The sequence below is a fragment of the Triturus cristatus genome, chromosome 3_2 (assembly GCF_964204655.1).
Source record: "Triturus cristatus chromosome 3_2, aTriCri1.1, whole genome shotgun sequence".
Lineage (NCBI taxonomy): Eukaryota > Metazoa > Chordata > Amphibia > Caudata > Salamandridae > Triturus > Triturus cristatus.
In genome coordinates this window covers 986,572,625-986,595,822 of record NC_140584.1, presented here as the reverse complement: position 1 = coordinate 986,595,822, position 23,198 = coordinate 986,572,625, and the positions used below count along the sequence as shown (strand labels likewise).

Genomic DNA, 23,198 nt, shown 5'->3' with positions numbered 1-23,198 from the left:
TTACTGGATTTCAGCTGGAGGCAGTTGGCGGTCATCCATTCAGCGACTGCCGCCAGGTCGCCCTGAAAGTTCAGGGCATCCCTCTCGGTGTCGTTTGAGAGTGCCACCACCAGCTGAGTATCGTCGGCATAGGAGACCATGGTCAGTCCCCTATTCCTAGCCACCGCAGCCAACGGTTGGACGTAGAGATTAAATAACAGAGGACTAAGGAAGGAACCCCTGTGGGACACCTTGTTTGATGGGGTGTATGCCAGAGGCAAAGGAGGGGGACAGTAACCACAAACGACCTCTCACTGAGGAACGAGATGAGCCACTTCAAGGCCTGGCCGACAATCCCCGCCTCCTCCAGGCGTTGTAACAGAATGGCATGAGACACTGTGTCAAACGCCGCACTGAGATCCAAAAGAATCAGTGCCGACCAAAGGTGTTCTGTCACAGCCAGGAGGGCAGACTCCGTGCTGTGACCAGGTCGAAAGCCATTCTGGGAGGGGTCCGGCGTGTTGTTCTTGGTCAGGAAGTCTGATAGGAGTGAGTTGACATAAGCCTCTGTGATCTTAGCCACCGAGGGGAGTAGGGAAATGGGGCAGTAGTTTTCTGGTTTGGCCGGGTCCAGCAAGGGCTTTTTGAGCAGAGGTAGCAACTTGGCTTGTTCCCAAGCCTTGGACACGGATGTTGTAGAGAGCGACATGTTTATTACTTGCCTCAGGGAGTACATAATCGCAGGAAGCACTTTCCTAAATTGCTCTGGTTTAAGAGGGTCAGCAGGGGAGCCTGACTTAATTTTCCTGCATAACGCTTGCAGCTGGACTGCAGAGATTGGAGGGAATACCTCCAAGATATTAGCAGTTTGACCACACGATACTACTTGCGGGATGATAGCTGTAGTTGGAAAGGACCTATAGATGTTGTCTACCTTCCTAACAAAGAAGGTGGCAAGGTCCTCACACTGCTCGTTGGACTTGATCGTCTGCCTGCGGTGATCTGCTGCGATTTAAGGCTGGAGAGTATCGAGAATACGCTCTTTGCCTGGTTATCGCTGTTGTGGATTTGGTTGGCATAGAATGCTGCGCACGCCAATTGAATGGCCTTATGGTACCTTTTAATTGCCGCCCGATAGATTTCCTTCGCGGCGGTATTGCAGTCCCTTCTCCATATACGTCTAGCCTTTTGCAGCCCTTGCGCAAGTCGGCTAGGTCGCCTTTATACCATGGTCTGGTTCTGGATTTGCGGTTCAGTGACCATTTCTCAGGGATAAGACTATCTAGTGGCTGGCTGATCTAGTCTGAAAAAGCCCTGTATGCCTCATTAGGGTCCTTAGGCAGACTAGGGCACGTAGTGGACAGGCGGGCATGGAATAAACCCCAGTTCAGTTTGTGCCAAGGGCGTTTGAGCAAGGACGTCTGATCCTCGCACCGTAAAGGAGTAATATCTTGTAGTGACATGGGGACCAAGTAGTGGTCAGACCATTCCATAGGGATGGGGGCGTGAACTGTCAGAGAAGGTATATTCGTGAAAACTGGGTCCAACAGGTGGCCAGCCGTGTGTGTTGGGCTTGACACCAGTTGTACCTGCTGGCAGGCTGCCATGTCATCTGCAAAATTAGCCACATCAGGGTCGTCGTGTTTGTCTAGATCACAGCATCCAAACTTTTCATGATGGTGAGACACCTTTTGGAGATGCATAATTTTGGGACACAGTAAGGCAGTGTAGCGAGCGAGCGTAGCAAGCGAGCCCTAACCACTTAAGAGGGGTTGGGGGGGGGGTCCCTGTATGTCGCTGTCTCCGTCCCTCTGTCTCCCTCTCCGTCTCTCTGTCTCTGTCCGTCTCTGCCTCTATCTATCTGCCCCTGTCTCTATCTGTCTCTGTCTGTCCCTGTCTGCCTGTCTCCCTCCCTCTCTCTGTCTCTCTCTGTGTCTCCCTCCCCCTCTTGCTCTGTCTCCCTCCCTCTCTCTATCTCTCTCTCCCTCTCTCTCTGTCTGTCTCCCTCACTCTGTCTGTCTCCCTCACTCTGTCTGCCTCCCTCACTCTCTGTCGCTCTCTTCCCTCTGTCGCTCTCCTCCCTCTGTCAGTCACCCTCTCTGTCTCCGTCCCTCTGTCTCCCTCCCTCTCGGTCTCCCTCCCTCTCGGTCTCCCTCCCTCTCGGTCTCCCTCCCTCTCGGTCTCCCTCCCTCTCGGTCTCCCTCCCTCTCGGTCTCCCTCCCTCTCGGTCTCCCTCCCTCTCGGTCTCCCTCCCTCTCGGTCTCCCTCCCTCTCGGTCTCCGTCCCTCTCGGTCTCCGTCCCTCTCGGTCTCCGTCCCTCTCGGTCTCCGTCCCTCTCGGTCTCCGTCCCTCTCGGTCTCCCTCCCTCTCGGTCTCCCTCCCTCTCGGTCTCCGTCCCTCTCGGTCTCCCTCCCTCTCGGTCTCCCTCCCTCTCGGTCTCCCTCCCTCTCGGTCTCCCTCCCTCTCGGTCTCCCTCCCTGACATAGTATGGACTTAATGTGACCTTGAAATGGGCGCATTCGCATCTGGGTACAGTCTGCCTAGTGAAGGTGCAGGGGTAACCGGATTTAAAAATGACCGCGATGCCCCTGCCTCTAGCCGCCCTGTTGAGAGTGAGGATGCTATAACCTACAGGGAGCGCCAGGCCTGGTTCAGCAGTCATGTCATCCGAGAGCCACGTCTCGGTAAGAAAGAGGACGTCAGGGGAGGTGTCCTCTGGGAGGTCGTAAATATCAGCGTGATGTTTAGCTAATGAGCGACAGTTAAGATTAAAGATCCTAATAACCTTCTAGGACCGTGGGCGGTGGCCGCGTGGTGTCAGCGTCGGAGCATCCCTGAAGCCACACTGCAAACAGCAGAAAGGGCCCTCAGTGGTGTCCCCACAAGACTGCCTGCAGTTGCTTACTCCATTTCTGATAGCTAACAGATCGTTCCTGGTGTAGGTCAGCCCATCTTTAGTGAAAGGGGCAGCGTGTCTGGTGACGAACTGGCGCGGACGGGTGCAGACGGGCTTGCCTTTGGCGCGCTTTTGGCGTGCTTGCTGCTCTCATCCGCTGTGCTTCCGCGCCATTGGCCCCTTTTCACTGGGCTGGTTCTAAGTTTTCCTGTAGCCTAGACAGTCACCTTACTCAAAATGGCAGCGGAGTAGGCATGCAGGAAGTAAGTATCTCCAGTCACGCCTCCCTCCACTCAAACAGACCGCTAATGGCTGCGGTGGACCGGGGAGGGACTGTCAGATGCTGGCCCCATAAATCGGAGTCAGTAAGTAAGTAAGCAGTTGTGCAAAGCGTGTTTTTATTCTTTTTAAAAATGAACAGTCGCAGTTAAAATTGCGAGGTCGCGTTTCTATCATGCAGGCTTTAAAACACAGTATGTAACACACGAGGGCACTCACACAGTAAAACCCCACAGCTTCCCACCACCGAACTAACCTTCAGCACGATAGATGCTAGCTGTGAACAAGAATCAACTGCGCTTCCGCGCCATTGGCCCCTTTACAATGGGCTGGTTCTAAGTATTCCTGTAGCCTAGACCGTCACCTCACTCAAAATGGCGGTGGAGTAGGCATGCAGGAAGTGAGTATCTCCAGTCACGCCTCCCACCACTCAAACAGCCCGCTAATCGCTGTGGTGGACCAGGGAGGGACTGTCAGATGCTGGCCCCCTAAATCGGAGTCAGTAAGTAAGTAAGCAGTTGTGCAAAGCTCGATTTATTTCTTTTTACTTTTTAAAAATTAACAACAGTCACAGTTAAAATTGCGAGGTCGCGTTTCTATCGTGCAGGCTTTAAAACAGAGTATGTAACACACAAGGGCACTCACACAGTAAAACCCCACAGCTTCCCACCACCGAGCTAACCTCCGGCACGATAGATGCTAGCTGTGAACAAGAATCTAGAAACATAGTAACTGTGTTAACGCTATTAATATCATCTGGACTATAAAGGAGCTCACCCGTTTCCTGTTGCAGCTGGTTGACAGATGACCCACGGGTTTCCGGATGAATCCACCATGCCAGGAGCCTTCCGGCCGCCCCCCCTCCCTCTGCATACTATCCATGTAGCCCCTGAAACTATGGCACCGGAGTCGATTTAGTACCTCCGGTAAGTCGCCCTCGTCTCCTGTAACTCAAGCAGGGAAGCTGGGTCAGCACCCTGAGCATTGACCAATCGGCGTAGTTTCCCCTCTAGTTCTAAGATCTCACTGAGTATTTCCCGCTGCGCCCCAATCGACTGTCCTATACAGTGCACATGCACCACCACCTTGAAGGCCTCCCATTCCACCAAGGTCGAGGACGCCGTATGTGCGTTCACAGGGAAGTAGGATTCGATAAGCTTCATCAAGGAGGACCGGTATGGGATATCCTCCAATGCCAGCGGGTTAAGTCTCCAGGATGGTGTCAGGGTCGCCTTCCTAAGGGTTGCTAAAACAATAGTGGTCTGTGATCAGACAGGGTGCGCCCCAAATATTCTGTATGTGTAATGGAGCTTGTAAGTGTCGGCACACATAGAAAGGTATCCAATCTAGTGTGCACCTGGTGGATCGGTGAAAAAGAGTATTTCCTGTCTCTCTCGTGTTGTCGTCTCCAGATATCAACTAATCCTCAATGTTGAATCCAACCCAGAACCCCACGGCTGAGGGGTGAGACTGCGCCCACGGGAGTAGCGGGTGGGAACGGTCAGTCGCAATGTCTGCTACGCAATTAAAATCCCCTCCTAGTAAAACCTGCTCATTCATATGCACAGCAATTTTGGCCGATAGGGAAGCCAAGTATGTGACCTGATCCTGATTGGGTGCGTAAATGTTACCCAGTGTTATTTCTCGTCCTGCCAACCTACCCACCAGGAATTTATACCTACCCTCCTTGTCTATCATAGAGTGCTGAGGTCAAATGGGACACTGGGCTTTACCCATATCAACACCCCTCTCAAAAAGTAAAAATGTATATCCCTGCGCTTCAAATAAGAGTAGACCTTGTGCCGCTTAGCCATGGTCCCCATCCCTCTTATATTCCAGGTCAAAAACCTTATGACCTTATGTGTTTGCCCCGTAATAACAGTGGATCTCTCACCAGCCACCCGGTAAACCCTCCTCCAGCCCAGCTCCCATAATCATGTTGAACCACTCCATTCTGCAAACAACCAAAAAAGAGAAAAGGATTAACATAGCAACCCTGTTGTTGAACAACTCCCAGGCCCCAGGGCAGTCTGGCAACGGAGAATACTATGCAGCTTATAGTGGGACCCTCCCCCTCTAGCTGCTGGCAATCTATAATGAATTTATAGTTGAGCACTTTTGAAGCTCCCGCAGACATGCTGCGGGACGTTCAAAAGTGGTGCTTCCCAAACCGGGCCAGGACCCTTTAGTTGTTTGTTTCTATATGCCGCTATCGCTGCTGAACCTAAACTATAAGATAGTGGAGAAGGTTCTGGCCAATTAACTCTTCCCTATGGTCAGCACATTGGTCCATGTGGATCAGAATTGGTTTATCCCTGGCCGTAACACCTTCCTTAACATACTTAGCCTACTTCGGTTGATGAGGGCCTACTTGGGGGAGTGGGGGAGATGGGTTGCCTGTGGCGGTGTCACTTGACATCAAAAAAGCCTTCGATACTCTGGGATGGGACTATTTATTTGCGACGCTTGAGGAGATGCAAGTGGGACTGGGATACATGGGTTGGATCTGGGCCCTTTATGGAAGACTGGGTGCAAGGGTTAAAACAGGGCAGCTCATATCCAACAGGTTTGAGATCCATCGAGGCACCAGGCCGAGCTGCCCTCTGGCTGTGTAAGTGGGCGAGTCAGTGGGGGATTGAGGCGTCTGGAGCTCACCAAGTGGTCTCCTTGTAAGCCTATGACGCTCTGGTTAATTTGCAGGAAGCTGTTGATTCGCTTCCGGCGCTTATGCCCCTGCTAGATGAGTTTGGGACGATGTTGGGTATAAAGGTGAATTGGTCAGTCTTGTCTGTTCCCCCTCTGTCCGATTCCTGAGCAGGACAGTGGTGTGGGGGTGGGCTGACCCAGTCATGGCTCCTGTAGCAATTTGGCACGTGCAAATATCTCGGCATACAAATCTATCATTCTGATAATGATCTGTTGGAGAGGAATGTGTATAAGGCTCTAAGCTCGGTGCGTAAATTGGTACAATTTTTGACTTTGCTCCCACTTTCTCCGCTGGGCTGGCTTGTAATCTAAAAAATGCTTATGTTACCAATGCTGGTATATTATTTTGCAGCCCTCCCATTTGCGCTCCCAGCGTGCTCCTTTGCTGAGCTCAATTTGCTTTTGTTGAGTTGATATGGGGTACGGGAAGGCATTTTATCTTGCTCTCCTGGCCCATAGCCAGACACCAGACACTCTGGTCCGGGACCGTTGGATGATGGCTGCCCAGCAGCAGTGATCAGATAAACAGTGGACACAGGCCCTGCAGCAGGTGAAACTGATTTCCAGGAATCCCTGCTTTCCCCAGTTTAGTTACTTGTAGCAAACATATCTCACGCCACATCGCATAGCACGCATGTATCCTGCCGCAATCTCAATGTGCCCCTGTTGCATGATTCTTGAGGCGGGCTTTGTTCCTATGGTGTGGAAGGGTCCAGTGATTGGGCGGGCATGAGTCCCGCAACCGGAGGGGAGGTGGGGTCTCTGAAAAGGGTATTTGCCATTTGGGATGGCTAGGTTTAACCTGTAGGCGGAAGATGACATGAAACCCCCTAGGTACCTAACTTTTGTATCTTCTCTCATTCTCACATGGGGGATCCGTTCACTGGGGTGCCATGCTCCTAACAGGATTCAGAGTTGTCATGCTGGGCTGTAAGGTAGTGGTAATGTTGGGAATGGGCTTTGGCGCTGGCTGGGGGTTGTTGGACATCTGAGAAACGGCTAATTCTTCTGGGGGATCGAGAGCTAAACGTGGGGTGATGCTCATCTACAGACTGTGAGATTGTGCTTATTGTCTGTATTATTACAATGGTGGCTGTGAACACGGGTCAGAATTGTAAACGGAACTCCAATGGGGATGTTTTTGAGTTGTATGGTGTAAACTTAATAAAGATATAGAAACCAAAGGGTATCCTACTCGCTGTAATATTTCTCATCCATGGCCTGAAGAAATGTATCATATCGCCCCCATCTTGATAGATCTCCACTTGCTCCTCTTGCCGCCCTGCACCATCTTCACAACCAGTTGTAGCATTTACAAAACCATCACAACCAGCACCCCTGCCTACCTGGTTGACAATTTCACCATTCCCAGTGGCCCTCAATGTACCTTCCGCCAAAACACTACCAGATTGGATGTAACATGGTGTAAAGTAGAAAAAAATAAGGCAGCAGACCTTCACTATCTATACAACCACAATTTAGAATGACATCCTGATATCCATTAGTACTGACCCAAAGGGCTTACATTTAGGAAAGTATTGAAGGCACACTTCGTTAAAGAACATTACATCCTGATGCAGTAACAGTACTCCTCTGTTTTACTTCCACATGTTCACTAGTGGGCTCAGTGACAAAAGAAGGAATCTGTAGGGAGGAAAAACAAGAACATATAAATAGACCGACCCGGATTTTGCGATTTGCAAAAATTGCCAAATCAGCAGTTTGTGAAAAGGCTGCGCTTTTAACAAAACTACCCACCAAATTTTGGAGAATACGAGCCAATATATATATTTTTTTGACAATACTGACAAAGGGTTGTGAAAACATAACAGATATTTTTGCCTCTCAATTCCCAACTTTTTGGAAGCGAGGCCATCTTGAGGGTGTACACCAACACAAATCGAGGCTGGGCACCCAGTTGGCAATGCTGCTCCAGGTAATGAGGCCCTCCTTAGAGGACTAGCTAGGGCTCGTGTGGGGGCATAGTTCTAAATAAAATAGTGTCAGGAGCTAGAGAAGCCATCTGGTCACAAAAAAGGATCATATCTCAGCTTGAAGAAGTGATTTCTGACCGGTGGTTTCCATTGACACCAACCACAATGGCATTTTCAGAAGGACAATCCCAATTACAAGGCCATGCTCCTGACAAATGGGGCTTGCAAGCCCTCTGGATTTATTATCCTTGTGTTTTACCATAGTAACACTGTACTCAATTACAGGCCTATGTACTACGGACTTCGTTCCCCAGCTCTCTAATGGAGAACAGATTGGCTTGTAGAGAAAGCAGCAATAAAGCGTGCATGTGCAGCTACCCACCAACCAGCCACACCTGCACGCACACTTTAAATTCACACCCTGGGTCAGACCATACCTCCTCCTATTGTAAATTGAACCTTGAGGTCTGGGCAGGAAGGAAAGTGTTGAGTGAGTCAACCTGGCCTACTACAAACATATGAAGTAAATGATGGGTAGGTGGGTATGGTGAAGCGATATACACACAATTCTTCAGAGGAACTCTGGTGGTGTGGCACTACTTTGATGCTCATATGCAGTTGCCGTCCCTGACCATGTCGAAGCGGAGTCTTCAGAGCCAATCATTACAACCTCTCCCTGCAGCAATTCAGTGAGAACGGCGGGCACTCTAAATGGATATGGAGTGCCCGAGTGGGACCAGAAGGAGGACACCCAGCAGCAGCATACCGGGGTCTGGTTGGTGCTCTGAATTGGTCAGGGGTCCTCTAGAACTTTATGGAAAATTGTGGCCATCCTATGTTGATGTTTTCATTGAAATCACTGCAAAACTTCATTCCTTTGTGATGACTGGGGCAGAGTTGTGATTTCTGGTCAGACCATCGCTACGTATTATTTGTATAAGATTAACCTTACGCCTACGGCGGTGTTGAAAAACGTACTCCATTACCTCAAATTTCTCCACCCACGACGATCCTGCACATTAGGATGCATGAGGAAGAGGTGTCATGCCTCATGGATCCAGGAGGCAGCAGTGCCCTGGCAGGGGTGTATACATGGGCACTAGAACATCCCAGGGAGAAATATGCCCGCCTCCCACGAGGTTAGGGTTGAAGCTGTGCTTCTGTACAGCTGTAGAAACTTTAAACATGCCTATTTTAAAATGGAACACTCTGGTAAAACAGGTTCCATTGATTTAAGGCTGAAAAGGAATGATTGCGAGTAAAATAAAGTGCTGTAATATTGCCACAAAAGTTTTATTTTTGTGCCGCAAAATCTGCAAATCTATGCCGCAATATCCTGGGGCGTCAGTATGAAGCGGTTACGACTGCAGTCTGGGTCCTAAGCTAGCATGGAGCATAGCAAAAAGCCTCTCTCCACTTGAGTGTATATGGATACCTACACTGACTCCCCTCGTAGGTGCATTAAGCATCAATATTTCACCTACATTCTAGTCACCCCTTGATGTTGAATCCCCCATATGTCAGAGGATTTACAGACATTGAAGGATGTTATGGCTTATAATAACTTGCTGGTAACTTTCACAAAGATGTTGAAGTCCAGTTCATCGTTGAAAGATCTAGCAGCCTCAAAAGACGATTTAATGTTATTTGAAACCCTGATGTTGAAACAAACCAGAAATTTGTGATTACATTGCCTACAAAAGTGAAAGAGAGGTCTAGGTTTCTTTAAAGAATTAATCATTGAGGCATGTGTCAATCTCATGAACAGAAGATGCCAGCAAGATGCTGGTAATTGTCAGACAATTTCTATAAACTGTACTCCAATTTTCACTGTGGCATCCTTCTCAAGGACTGGTCCAAAAGTCTGCTTGAGGGCTGGATTCTGGGAGTGACTGCAGAATTTAACCAAAATGATAAAACGGCAGCCTACCACAGTCCTTTTCAGTGGAGTCGTACTATGGGGATTTTCTCTACCCCTTTCAAGTAAAAATCTCATACATGGCATTAAAAAAAATATTAGTCTCGCCGAGCATGAGCCTTTAGGAAGATTCTACTCTTCAAGAGCCGTAAAAGTATGATGCATCTTCATATTTCTTTTCACAAACAAAGTCTGTGCATCTCTAGATTCATTTAGTAAGTGCAAAGCGGCCACTTGAGCTGTTGGAAGATAGGGTTGGGAAGATGCAAAAAATCTCTTTGGGATACGATAGAAAGGTTTTGCAGGATCATCAAGCAAGACTTGATGAAATAGTGAAAGCGAATGTCTGACCACATAATAGGCTCAATATTATCAGGGTATTATCACTGTGTTGCATAGTTCATTCTTGCTGATAAGCTTGGCGCCATGATCTTTCAGTGGCAAGCTGTTATTCAACCATCAAAATCCATAAGAAATTATTTCCATGAAGGCTAGGTCTGAGAAGAAAGCAGCCATCGACTGCTACATTAAAACCTTTGAATAATGTGATGTCCTCTTGATTAAGCATCTTCTTTGAGAGAGAATAAAGAGGAAAACTGCAAAAAAGTTACACAGTTCTTTAACATAATGTGAAAACCCAACACAATGTAAATATTATAGTCTGTAGGTCACAAGATGAAGGAACAGCAATAGTTGCCAGCCTTTTTTTAAAAATATTTTTTTAGAAGATTTATATTTAAAACATATTAAACATTGAGTAGACCTATGCAGTCATAGTTTATAGCCTATCAGCATAACATGACTACTGCACTGTCAACTTTTGCTTGTTCATAACATCTCCTCTGGGTGCAGGGAACTTGCCTAAACCTGAAGGTCTGATTTTTTTTGGTCCGGAAAATCTATGTTTTTTTGGCTATTAGTTACAAGTTCATGCACTCATAAAGTGTCAGTCAATCAATCAATCAGTCAATCAGGAAAGCTTTATTCGATTATCATATCAAATAATCATAGAAGCACATTGATAATATAACAATTCCCACATAAAAATCACAAAAATGTGCAGAACTAGTTGATAAACCTTAAAAATTCTGCTTATATTTCAAATTACAATTCAAAAATGATTAAACAAACATGCGTTTCCTTTGATTCAGTGCATATTTTAAAAAGGTTGCAATTCTAAAAACAGTATGCTCATTGTCCAGAAGTTGTAGAATGAGAAATGCAGGACGACATTTTCGAAGCCCCATCTATTTTAAAATGGGAAGTAGACAGACTTTTCTCATATCAATATAGTATTTACAAAAGAGGACTACATGCATTGTGGACTGTATTGATTGGTTATCACAAGGGCACTTCGTAAGCTCTAGAGCCCAATCATTCGTTTTTGGGAAGGTAACTAGTCTGAGAAATACCACCAACCTAAATCTGGTCAATAAAAACCCATCGTAAATACCTGGTACAAAGGTTAAGTGGGGTTGGATATTAAAAGAAGTTAAAATCATCTGATTATTCATAACTGTGGGTTTTAGGATCTCGGATGACACTCTAATAATGTCTAGTAATCGGAGACCCTCTCGTTTTAATTCCTTACTTGTTATGTCATTAAAACTTGGGTTGGTAAAATATTCCATACGACCTAAATCTTGGAAAAAGTTTCTGACATACCTTACCCGAGGAATTTTTAGGACCCCTTTTAGTTTTAGAATGTCTATAATAATATCTCGATTTAGCCTAGGCTCTTCCTTAGTCCAGAGTCTGTGCCATAAAAGAACAGGCTCCAGTTTTATTAAGTCTGAAATAAAAGGGAGACCTAGCTCTGCGTGGCAGATGGAAGAAGAGATGTTGTTCGGTACAGATAGGACATATCTTAAGAAGGTGTTTTCCACCCGTTGAGTAGGCAGTGTGTCAGCGAAGCCCCAGACCCCCTCCCCATAGATCGCTGTGGAGACGCACTTTGCTTTATAGATTTTAAGCAATTCAGCTGGTGGTCTCTTACCCAATTTTTTAGCAAAGTTGATAAGGGCACTTGTGGATCTTTGCAGGGCAGGTTTTTTAGCTAAGACTGCCTGTGCCCAGGTATCTCTTTGGTCAAAGAGAGTTCCCAGGTACGAGAATCTATTGGTGGCCTCAATCTTCTGCCCTGTCACAAATATATCCTTACGCTCATTTATGCTGCGACCGCACCTCATAATAAAAGTATTCTTGGTATTGACAGCTAGTCCAAGGTCTGACATGAAGGTAGAAAAACTATTTAAAACCTTCTGAAGGCCAGCTTGTGTGAGAGACATCTAAACCGCATCATCAGCATATAAGAGAGCTGGGATTGGACGTCCAGCTACTTGCAGGGAATCTTTATTGTCTCTCAGGAGTGCATCGCCCAGACCATTAATATAAAGATTAAATAGAAAAGGGGCCGGAACAGAACCTTGTCTGACCCCTCTCTTTATATGAAATGGGGTGGTGCACTCACCATTAATACCATAGCATACGGGCCTTAGCATCGGTATAAAAACACTTAGGAAAATGAATAATCTCTGCGTCAACCCCCATCACTTCTAAAATTGACCAGAGTTTGCTATGAATTACGCAGTCAAAGGCTGCTGAGAGGTCCACTAACGCCAAAAACAGCCTTCCCTGTTTCGCCAGTAGTGTCAGTCAATTGTTCTAGTGGGTTAGGTAAAAAATTACTATACATAGCTCAAGGGGCTCTAGTGATATCATAAACCACAAGGCCGAAAGCCGAGTGATTTGTTTACGTCACCAGAACCCTGAGAAATGAATATAGCATATTGCATGTGTTACCTGTAATGTATACTTTATATTATATGTTCATTTGGGGGCATTGAACTTGAACACATTTATCTGAAAGAGACAATTAGTTCTTACTTTGTTTTTCCAAGTCCTTTTTTCTTTTTTTTAACTTTTCTTATAAATGTGTTTTCTTCATTTATTATATATGTGTATTTGTGTATATTTGTACAAAACTACTAAGATAAATACAAAGTAGGATATCTGTTTAGCAAGTTAAGAAATTTGATTACTGTTTTCCTCTTCTTTGCTTCATTTACTTTAGTTGTAGTAACCCTTCTGTGAACCCTACCTTCAGAATAGTGTACACACCTAACTACAACTTTCACCATATCTGTAGGTCATTGCTTCCTGCCTTGTCTTGTATACAGACCTCTCTGCTCCATCTGTTGGATATGAGCTGGGAGCCGAGCGATCTTGCATTCTTTGTCAAAATTAATTTGCCAGATCTTCTTTTGACCATGTCGCAAGAAAACATAAGTACTCATGACAGTGTCATCTGGTGAGTGAACGAAGTATGCATTTGTTATTGAAGTCACATTTTGACTCCATGTACACCATTGAGTTTAGGGCCACTTTCCGTTCTCAAAATTCCATATGTATATGTTTTATCATAACAAATTGCATATTGTAAACTAGTTAAAGAAATGTAAAGTAAGGAAAATGATTTATGACTCTGATATTCAGTCCAAAATGTTCTTTTGTGATGAAAATGTTACAGTAAGAAAATGCATAGAGCATTTGTGTTTGCCCAGGTGGCCCTTTAACGTGCCTTCGGTCTTCTATCCTTCCTTCCTCTTTGTTGAGGTCTGTTTGATCACTTTTAAAGGACTAACAGACATCACGAGTAACTCGGAGAAATAAATGTTAATATTAAAGGGGGCTTTGAGAAAAGGTGTTGTTCTAGGAGCTGTTACTGTTTATATTTCCTTCCTACTGTTTGCCTCTCCCCTGGCTTGTTCCCTCTGAAATATGTGTGATAGCAGAATACCGTAGTCAGAATATCGTCTGACATAAATATTGTATCCTCAATATATTTTACAAAAATATCTCCCCATTAAAGTTCAGAATAGAACATTTGGACCCAACGAAACAATACTTTTGTAAAAAGATATTTAGGGGACATATTTATGTCAGATATTATTGACTGCGATATTTTGACAAAACTCTTGTGACATCACCTGATTCCACCATTAAGAACTGGTTAGAAGTAAGCAATCTTATAGAAGAGAGGAGTCTAGAGTGGAATTTGTATTTGGCCATATAGAAAAGGCTTTGTCGAATAAAGACTTCTTCTCCCCTTTCTGTTGGTTCCATTGATTCCAGGCAAGCTAAAGTCATACTGTTACCCTTTCAGGTCAATCATCAGCCATTTTGAGCTGGAAACCAATTAATAATTAAAGGTAAAGACAGTTTATGACATGCACCATACACATGTTTAGTATTTGGCAAAGGCTACTACCCTATAGTTATTAGAATTGGCATGTGAAGCCCTATTCAAAAACCTGGTGCCAAGAAGTTTGGTGGCTCAGGCAGCTACCTCTTGAATAGTACAAGATTGTGTTGGGAGTTTGGAAGATGCCGACTCAACTTCATTCTTTTAGGTGCTGTCTGAGCTTGAAGAAGTTCTCTCTGATTCCAAAACAGAGGATCCGCCAGATCAGTACTTCATATGGCACTAGACTGGTCGTGAATTCCTACCGTGAAGAGAATGAGGAGCTTTGCAGATGTATCTTTGCACGTTCATATCTGCTCTTTTTACATGCCATCTCATACTGCTGGCCTTTTATAGTTGTATTCTTCTGGCTCTCCAAACCGACATAATTTTTTCCTAATGGTGTTGTTCGTTCCACACCCTGATATCAGTTTTTCGCATCTGCTGTCTGTTCACCTCCAGAAAGAGCTAAAGTGGTGACCCTCCCTCTGAAATCTCCTTTTGATGTATTCATTTGATAGACATGTTTACCTGCAGATTCCTTACGTTAGAATTTTCCCCCGATCGCCAGACTGGATCCGACCATCTTTCTATAGCATAACTCTGCACGTTGGTAGAATATATTGAGAGACTCCATTGCACCGACATCCACCAGATGGGACGTCGTGGAAGTCCATATTAGCACTCCCCTGACTTCCTTTTCGCACTTCCACAGGCATCCGGAGGGCGGTACCTCTGGCTGTTTTTGGCCTACTATGACGGAACATTGTGATTTTTTTTTACTGGATATTGTCGAGGTCCTGTGGACTAGAATGTCGACCCCTCATCCTATTTGCATGTGGTCCCTGACTCCAAACGGTGCATCTCGTGACTTCAGATTCAGTCGTCGGTGCTGCAGGAGTGCCACATGACACTTTTAGCGGTATTTTTTCTTCCTCCGAGGACCAGCTCCCGAAGTCCTTTGTTCTCGCTGTCACTTGGTAAGCCATTCCATAGGTGGTCAGCGACGCAGCATCCCCCAACTTTATTACGTACGCATTGTGTTTCCGATTCGCCTCCTATTCCTCCAGTCTTGGAGTCGGAGCGAGTGTCTGTTCCAAACCTTCCTGTTTTTTTACTCACACCATGATGATTGTGGCTCAGATGAGAGACTATTGTCTCTCCCTTCATGCCATTTTGGCTCTCAGCCTCCCTCTGGCACGCCTCTCAGCGCCAAGGAGGGGTGTGACTCCTTACTGAAGGGACCTCCCCTGATGTCAGCGAGGCCCTTTGAATCCGTGTTCAACACCTTCTCGGCTCCTGTACACAGCCTTTAGGTGTTCCCACCTGGGACACCTATATTAGATCCGTTGGCACTTACTTCGGAATCGACGGGTCTTGCATTCTTGACACCCGTCGACATCCGGAACGGGGTAGGTGAAAGTCTTCTTCGGGCTACCTTCCTCCTCTTTCGGAGGAGCCCTTTGCTTTTTTCTTCGAGTCACACAGGTATTTTGCTGGTGTGCGTACTCACATGTTAGAGCCTCTGGACTTTCATTGGATTTCTGACCTTGATGACGCTAGTGACCTTAATTCTTTTCCATCCTCGGACCGATTTTCTCCTCCTTGCTTCGGAGGCTATCTCAGCTTTTGCGGAGAGTTGATATAGTTCTTGGGTTGCAGCTTCCTTCTGTGCAAGTTGCCATTGATCCCCTGCTTGGGGTGCTTCAGCCGGGCTGACTGAGAAGTGAGCCTGCGCTTCCCTTCAGTGCAACCCTTTTTAGGTCTCGCCTGACCCAGTGCATGCGCTGGTCTGGCGAGACATTTTGTGAGGGCTCCAAAAAGTGCTACCAGGCCAGCCTAGACCTACAGTGCATGTGCGCGGGCGCGCGTCGCGCTTTACCGCGATTACTTTCACTTTCGCTGCCGCTTTGATGTTCTCCGTGAGGCTTCAATAGATTGCAGCAGTTAAAACAAGCATTGGCATAGCCAATAGGTCTCGCTTTTGGATCCTTATAAGTATTTAGTTATGCAACTGTTGCATGGCTAAACACTTATAAGGTCCCAAAGGCGAGACATATTGGCTATACCAATGCTTGTTAGTATTCTGTTGGGCATTTGGGCTAAGCCCGATCCAAAGACCTCCGTGTACTGGTAAATAGCTCATAGGCACCATTCTGCCCCTGGTGATCCGCTCTGCCTTTTCTGTCAACCTACTCTGAAAAGCTTTGTGGTTCAGGCTGCTACTGCCTCTCCCGACATAGTCACCGTTACTGATGTCCCTCTGGACAGGGAATCTAAACGTCTGGATGCTTTCGGCCGATAGCTCTTTTCTGCTACCAGATTCACTTTCCGGTCCCTTAATACGGCGTGCGTTTTGGGCCGTTTTAAGGTCTCGCTGAGTCAGCACACATGCGCTGTTGTGCGAGACATTTAGTAGGTGAGTTTTCAAAGTGCTTCAGGCTGGCCTAGCGCTTGAGTTCACGCGAGTGTGCACGCGCGCAGCCGGCCGCCAGCCGCCATCTGTCTTTCACGGGTCATTAGCACCACTCGGCCGCAAGTCTTGTGGCTCCTGCCATGTCGGCTTTTGACCCTCGCGATTACAATCACTTTCACTTTCGCAAAAGTAAAGAAATAGAAAAAAACATCTATGTCTTTACTTTTGCTATAATCGCGGCACCCGCGCTTTACTTTGAACATTAAAAGTAAAGCACGGGTGCCGCGATTATAGCAAAAGTAAAGAAATAGAAAAAAACATCTATTTCTTTTCATTTACTATAATCGCGGCACCCGCGCTTTACTTTTAATGTTAAAAGTAAAGAGCCGGTGCCGCGATGCTTGTTATATCTGAACTTCTCGTCAGCTGGAGTCAAAGTGTGCACATCAAACCCCTTGCAATGCTCTACTTTGATGATGCCTGCCGTCCCTTGTAATTTTACACAAATTGACCAACTATCAATCTCGACCAAACCTCTTACTTGCCGTTTATCTGTACAACCTTTTACTTCACACAGACCAACCCCCTTCCCAAAATCTCAGTTCTTGTGATTGCTGTGTGCTTCCTAAATGTGATACTAATTATTCCTGGGTGTGCCCCTAATGTTTACCGCATCGCACAACTTTCTCGCCTGTCATTTCTCTATGTTCTGTCAATGGTACTGTGCTGTTTAGTGCTCAGATATTCTTTCCAGAACATAAAAATGCAACATAAATAAAAATACATTAGGTTGGAAAGCTTTGAGCAGTCTTCGTGTTCCTCAGAGATGTTTTCGTGTTTCTCTAGTCAAGGAAATAAGTCAAATTGCAAATAACGAAATGTGCAAAGTTTATTAAAATTCCATATTCCTCTATTACTCGAAGTGCAAATCCCTTTACAAATATACAAACAGCTAATAAGTCTATAAATGTTAATAGAGCCGGTGGTTGTCATTTCCAGATTATAATTAAATATTTTATGGTGCCACATGTAACACGTTGTACTACCGTGCTCGGAGTTTTCTTAATGATAACATGTATACATTTTCCAGGTTAGTTATTTTCCCAATCGCTTTCAAATTCAAATTTTGAAATGGACAAGCCAGTGAACAGCTTTAACCACGTGAAGACTTTCACTATATACATTTTCTAGAAAATTGCATTTTCATCTGGAAAGTGTAATAACGAATGTGAGCAAAGAAGGTCCGCTGTTTAAAAGTTTTTTTTCTCAGTGCCGATTATTTCGACAAAGCAGGAGGTTGCATTATAAATTCCATCTCTTAAAGATTAGCTTTTCCTTCACGGGTGGCTCTGGGCTGTTTCTTCTCCCCTGAATACTATATACAAACATTTACACAGTTTCTTTTCAGGAGTGACTCTGTGACCTTTGTAGCGGGCCATTAGGAGCTGTTCTCTCAGGTCCCACATGCAGGGGTCTCTCTATCTTTGGCAAGTCACTTCATCAAAGTATTGCTTAGGGTACATTCCTCGGGGTACGAAGCGAGGCTCTGTGACCTTCAAAGCGTGCCAATCACTCCTTCACACGTCTTTGCGTTCAAGTGGAAGCTGCCACCGCCCTCTGGTCAGTTCCACTATACTGGCGCTCTGCAAAGAGGGGCCTTGCCCACGTCACCAGTGAGCACTCCAAGTGCTGGCCCCTGCTCGGTGACCCCACTTGAAGGAGCCGGGGCGCCTTTGATGTGACGCAGCCAGAAAGGGTCCGGAAGAGACTCGGGTGGAGGGTATCCTTGCGTGGGCAAAGCAGTCCCGAAGCCTTCCCCCGAGTTCTGCTGCTGCTGTTTCTCTTCCATTCTTTGTCTTGGGCATGCATCTGAAAGATATATAAACAAGTGTGTTGAAAGAAAACCGTGTATTCTTGTTTATCGTTACAAGGTAAGGGGGTATTTGTGAACACCGGTTTCTCCGGGGTTACATTTCCAGATCCGTGTCGGCCCAGGAGCAACCCTAGAAGTATACAATTGCAGTACAATTTGGTTCTGTGAAGTTCTTTAGTAGGCGACTGACACTGCTTCTGTTTCAATATTACACACCCTGTTGTATTAAAACTCTATATTACAGTGCCTGGCAGAGCAGGTTATTTTTTGCATTTGCCCAAATGCACTGACACTTCCGGAGAGTGAGTCTCACACAGGCTGTATCTTAAATTTTCATAGATCCCCCTCCCCACCCCCTCCACCCAGAACGAATCCCTCGAGTTAAATGGCAGTTTATAATTTTGAAGCATTGACATAGCCAATAGGTCTCGCCTTTGGAGCCTTATAAGTGTTTAACCATGCAACAGTTAATGTTGTTGCACCAAGGATATTGTGCTGCATAACTAAATACTTAAGGTCCCAAAAGTGAGACCTATTGGCTATACCAATGCTTGTTCTCATGTGTTGTGGGATTCGGTCTCAACCCTTCTCCCCTCCTTCCCTAATGACTCTCTGGACACTCTTACTCAGTTGATCTAGGATGGCTGTCATACCGCTAAATTGCGCATTTGTTGTGCCATGGATACTAAAGATTCTGTAGGACTGGCCATGGCCCTTTCGGTAGCTCTTCGCCAGCAAACCTGTCTACGTAACTCCGGATTCTCTTAGGCTGTTAAGTTGGCCTTGGTCGACATGCCTTTCTTTTTTTTTTTTTGCAGAGTTTTATATAGGCCGAACTTGACCCGAATCGGGTATCAGAGCGCTTTACTTAGCTCCAGTTATGTTAAATGAGGACACACATTCATTTTTTGTTAGGCACGGGGAGATTAATTGATTTGCCCAGAATCACAGGATGTTCAGTGTCATTGCCGAGACTTGAACCCAGTTCCCCAGATTCGAGGTTGACCGCCCTAGCTGTTAGGCCAACTCCTCTCCCCAAATAGAGTTGGTCAATATCTGTTTGGCTCTCAAGCGGACTCCTCTTTGCGCTGTTTTTTGGGATAGTCGAAGTGGAGCGAAATCTTGATACCGGATTGCCATACCATCCACCCTTCCTGTACTCGGTCGGGCTGGGAATGATCTCCTGCATTCCTTTCTGTGTGGGCTGTTATAGGGCGGTGACAGTTCGCTTCTTCTTTTTACTCGTCGCCTCCACTGACCATCTGGTGCATCCCTGCCATGTATTTACTTTTCTTATAATCTTATCTTTTCGATGACATGTTGTGGTCCCTGGACGGTTTTTGAGACGCTTCTTACTTTTTAAGCCTATTTGGAGTCTACGCCGGTGGCTGCACAATGTTCTTTGCTGTCTACCCCAGTTTTGTTTGGGGTATTTTCTTGGTGTGTATGTACTGTTGCCTTGTTCCCTGTCTGACAGGGTACTTAGTCTGTATAACTTTCAGGTATTCCACCATATGTTTGACACCATAGTACCCTTAATATAGTACTCCAAATACAGTGCTTTGGTGCACCAGTGCAGGTCGGTGGATGGTGCACACGCGTTCTTCTTGAGCACCCCCACCCCTCCCAGTTGTTGAGTGTTTCTCCACACCATCCAGGGGTTTCTTTGTTTCTTTCCTTCCACTCTGTCTGGTGCCCTTCTTTCCTAGCAGACGCCAGGGTAAGGGCATGGTTCTTGACCTAGAGTGCATTATCCGGTGTTGTCCTGAGTGGTGTTCCTTTTTTTATCCAGTATCTTTCATAGATTCACATGCCTGAATCATTCCCTGTCATCGTAGTGGGAGTCCCACGGTACATATATAACAAAGTAGTAAGAAGTAAATATTACATTTCCATAGGCTATTATGGTATCAACCATATACTCTATAGCCTATTAATCTCCTTTTACAAAAAGTGTCAAACTGAAAACTCAGCCAATCAGCAACCAGCGCCCTCTATAACCTTCCCAAGAGAGGCTGAGTGAGTCCCTCAGATTTTCACCACACTTCGTTGTGTGAGGGAGTCTCCCTGAGCTCTGCTCAGTTTTCTTCTGTTTCTCAGATAAGTCTCTTTTAAATTTCTTTAAGAAGAATGTCTGATAAAAAAGGATTATTTAGAGCCTGTAAATCCTGTGGGAAGAAGAGGTTACATGTGAACGATGCCCACAAGGATTGTCTTTATTGTCTCTATCCCAGCCGTGAGACAAAACAATGCAAGATTTGCCCTACCTTCTCAACCAAGACCTTGAGGGATAGAGAAGGAAGACTTCTAATATGGCTTAAAAAGAAGCAATCTGCTTCTTCTAATGTGGATAGCGACCTGTCCTCTATGTCACTCAAGAGGCCCAGGTCGCCTGAGTGTCAGCCTGAAGAGAGAAGGAAACACTCTAAAGTCTCGCATGTGGCCAAGGAATCTCTTAAAAAGGAGAAACAGCCCAATGTCTCCTCAGAGATTGGATCCCCCCAGACTCCAGGAACGTCAAAGGCTAAACCAAAGTCTACTAGCCATTCCAAAGGTAAAACTGGCCACAAGTCTTCTTCTGGGTCAAGTTCACCGTTGACGCCTGTTTCTACTTCGACGACTACTGTGACTCTCTCGTCGTCTAAATCGTCAACGGCGTTTACCACATCAGCAAGCATAAAAGGTTCCATACCGTCAACGCTACCTTTATCGGTGACAACTACAACGTCGACGAGAGTAAAGACCTCATCGACGAATGCCACCGTCGACGACACCGTCGTCGACTGGAGATGCTCCATCGATGGCAATCCCACTGGCTGTGACAGTACCATCGACTATCACTGGTTTACCATCGTCGATGACCATAATTTCTCCATCCACGACAACACTGACCTCGAAAAATCAGGTTTATTATGCAGGTCCGTCAACCCCGTTCCTGTAATCTGCGCAGCCTCAATTCAGGACACCGAAGATTTCTCCCCTACCTCCCAGCCATCTTCTGGATGTTGAGGATTCGGATGAGGACGAAGGTCAGTTTTGAGCCGCAAGTAGTCAATCTGAACAGAACGTTAAATATCAGGAAGAGGATGATGAATATGAGGAGAAAGAACATATTACCAGCATTATTCAGCCCCTTCTGTTCATTACCAACAATATTTTGAGCAGCCTAGACAGCAGTCTGCGCAATGTCCTCTGGCGCTAATTCTAGACCTTCAGAATATGTTGGCAGACTATAAGAGAAGGTTTCCTCCTCAAGAGGATGTTGTCGTACCTCCTCCACCTCCGCAGGTAGCTCCTCAAGCACCTCTGCCTCCACCTCCTGTCACTCCTGGGATAGCACCATGTCCCATGACTCCTCTTTCTCCCAGAGAAGACCCTACTACATCTGAGGAGTAGCATGAAGAAGGAGAGATACCAGAACCTCCTTCATCAGCGGATGAGTGGGTTGACTACATAGCGCCAACGCCATCCCCACCATCTCATCATCCTTCGGACTCACCCCCGTAGGATATCGGAGGATTGCATAATATTATGGACAGGGCCGCTAGCAGGTTTCATCTTCCAACAGTTGGACATCAATTGGACTGTTTCCTTTATGATTTTAAGGACCAGGCAAGAAAGACTGTCAGATCAATACCCATCATTGATCATATTTGGCAAGAAGGAATCAAGGTCATGAAGGCACCAGCTTCCGTGGTTCCTGTGCTGCCAAGGTTGGATTAGAAAATATAGAGCACCGGAGGGCTCTCCGGCATGCCTTACAAGTCACCCTAAACTAGACTCTGTGATCTCTCAGGCGGCTCAGAGACGATCAAAAAATACATCTACGCCTATAATTTCTCCACCAGACAAGGGAAGTAGACGCCTTGATTCTATTGGGAAAAAGTTCTCATCAATGGCGGCAGTCTGAGGGCGGCTAACGCTTTGGCCATTTCAGCCCGTTATGCTAGACAAAAGTGGTCCGATAAAAGTTTAATGAAGGATGTCATTCCGGAAGATAGTAAGGAAGAGTTTCTTAAAAGACTCGCGGAAGGAGAGCGAGTGGCGTTAGAAATAATTGACATCGCTATGGACATCGCCACAACTGGTTTCAGGCAATTAGCTGACGCTGACGTTTTAAGACGTCAAGGATGGTTAAAGGCGACAAATTTCCGCCCAGAAGTTCAGACCAAGATCTTGGATATGGCCTATGAAGGTGACAGCCTTTTTGGCAGCCATATTGATGAGGCGCTTACTGCCATTAAGAAAGATACTGACACTGCTAAGGCGCTTGGAACCCTGCAGTACCGCAAGGTACCCTTTCGAGGAGCCCGAGGTAGGAGCTTCTCCAATTATAGAGGGACTTACCAACGTTTCCACTCCTATCAGACCTACCAACCGCAATACCATCAGGGATATCAGCAGCAATCCTACCGCCAAGCGAATACAGCTGGTTTCTCCGGGAAAGGCTCCAAACGAAAGCCGGGATCCCAAGGCCATGACAACGGCTGCAAGCAGTGATTACAACAGGGTACCAGCTGCTTTTTCTTTCCCCCCGAATGGTGCGACAATCTCCAAGCATATCGACCAGTGGCGAGACATCACTTCAGACAAGTGGGTCCTGGGTCTCATCTTCTATGGCCACACATTGGAATTCATCCCAGGGGATCACACTCCCCTCACCTTCACTTACTCAAAAAAGAAGCATGTGTAATGCTTCAGAAAGGGGCAATAGAAAAGGTCCCTTTTTCCCAAAGGAGGAAAGGTTTTTACTCCTGCTTCTTTCTCATTCGCAAAAAGTCAGGAGAGTGGCGGCCTATCCTAGACCTCAGAAAATTGAACAAATTTCTCAAGAATCAATCATTCAGGATGGTTACTCTTTCAGACCTCCTACGACGCCTCAACAGTGGCGATTTCATGACTTCATTGGATCTCGGGGATGCATACTTCCCTATTCATCCGAAACACAGGAAAT

At 46.1% G+C, this 23,198-nt stretch overlaps 1 protein-coding gene across 2 annotated transcripts in view; it reads left to right on the top strand.

Annotated features, from left to right (window-relative positions):
* The window catches only part of ZZEF1 (zinc finger ZZ-type and EF-hand domain containing 1), a 1,433,434-nt gene that overhangs the window by 691,404 nt on the left and 718,832 nt on the right, over positions 1-23,198 (top strand). For both annotated transcript variants that reach the window (XM_085649580.1, XM_085649579.1), the window contains one exon: positions 12,861-13,022. In XM_085649580.1, coding sequence (XP_085505706.1) covers positions 12,861-13,022 — 162 coding nt within the window. The remainder of the gene's footprint in view (positions 1-12,860; positions 13,023-23,198) is intronic.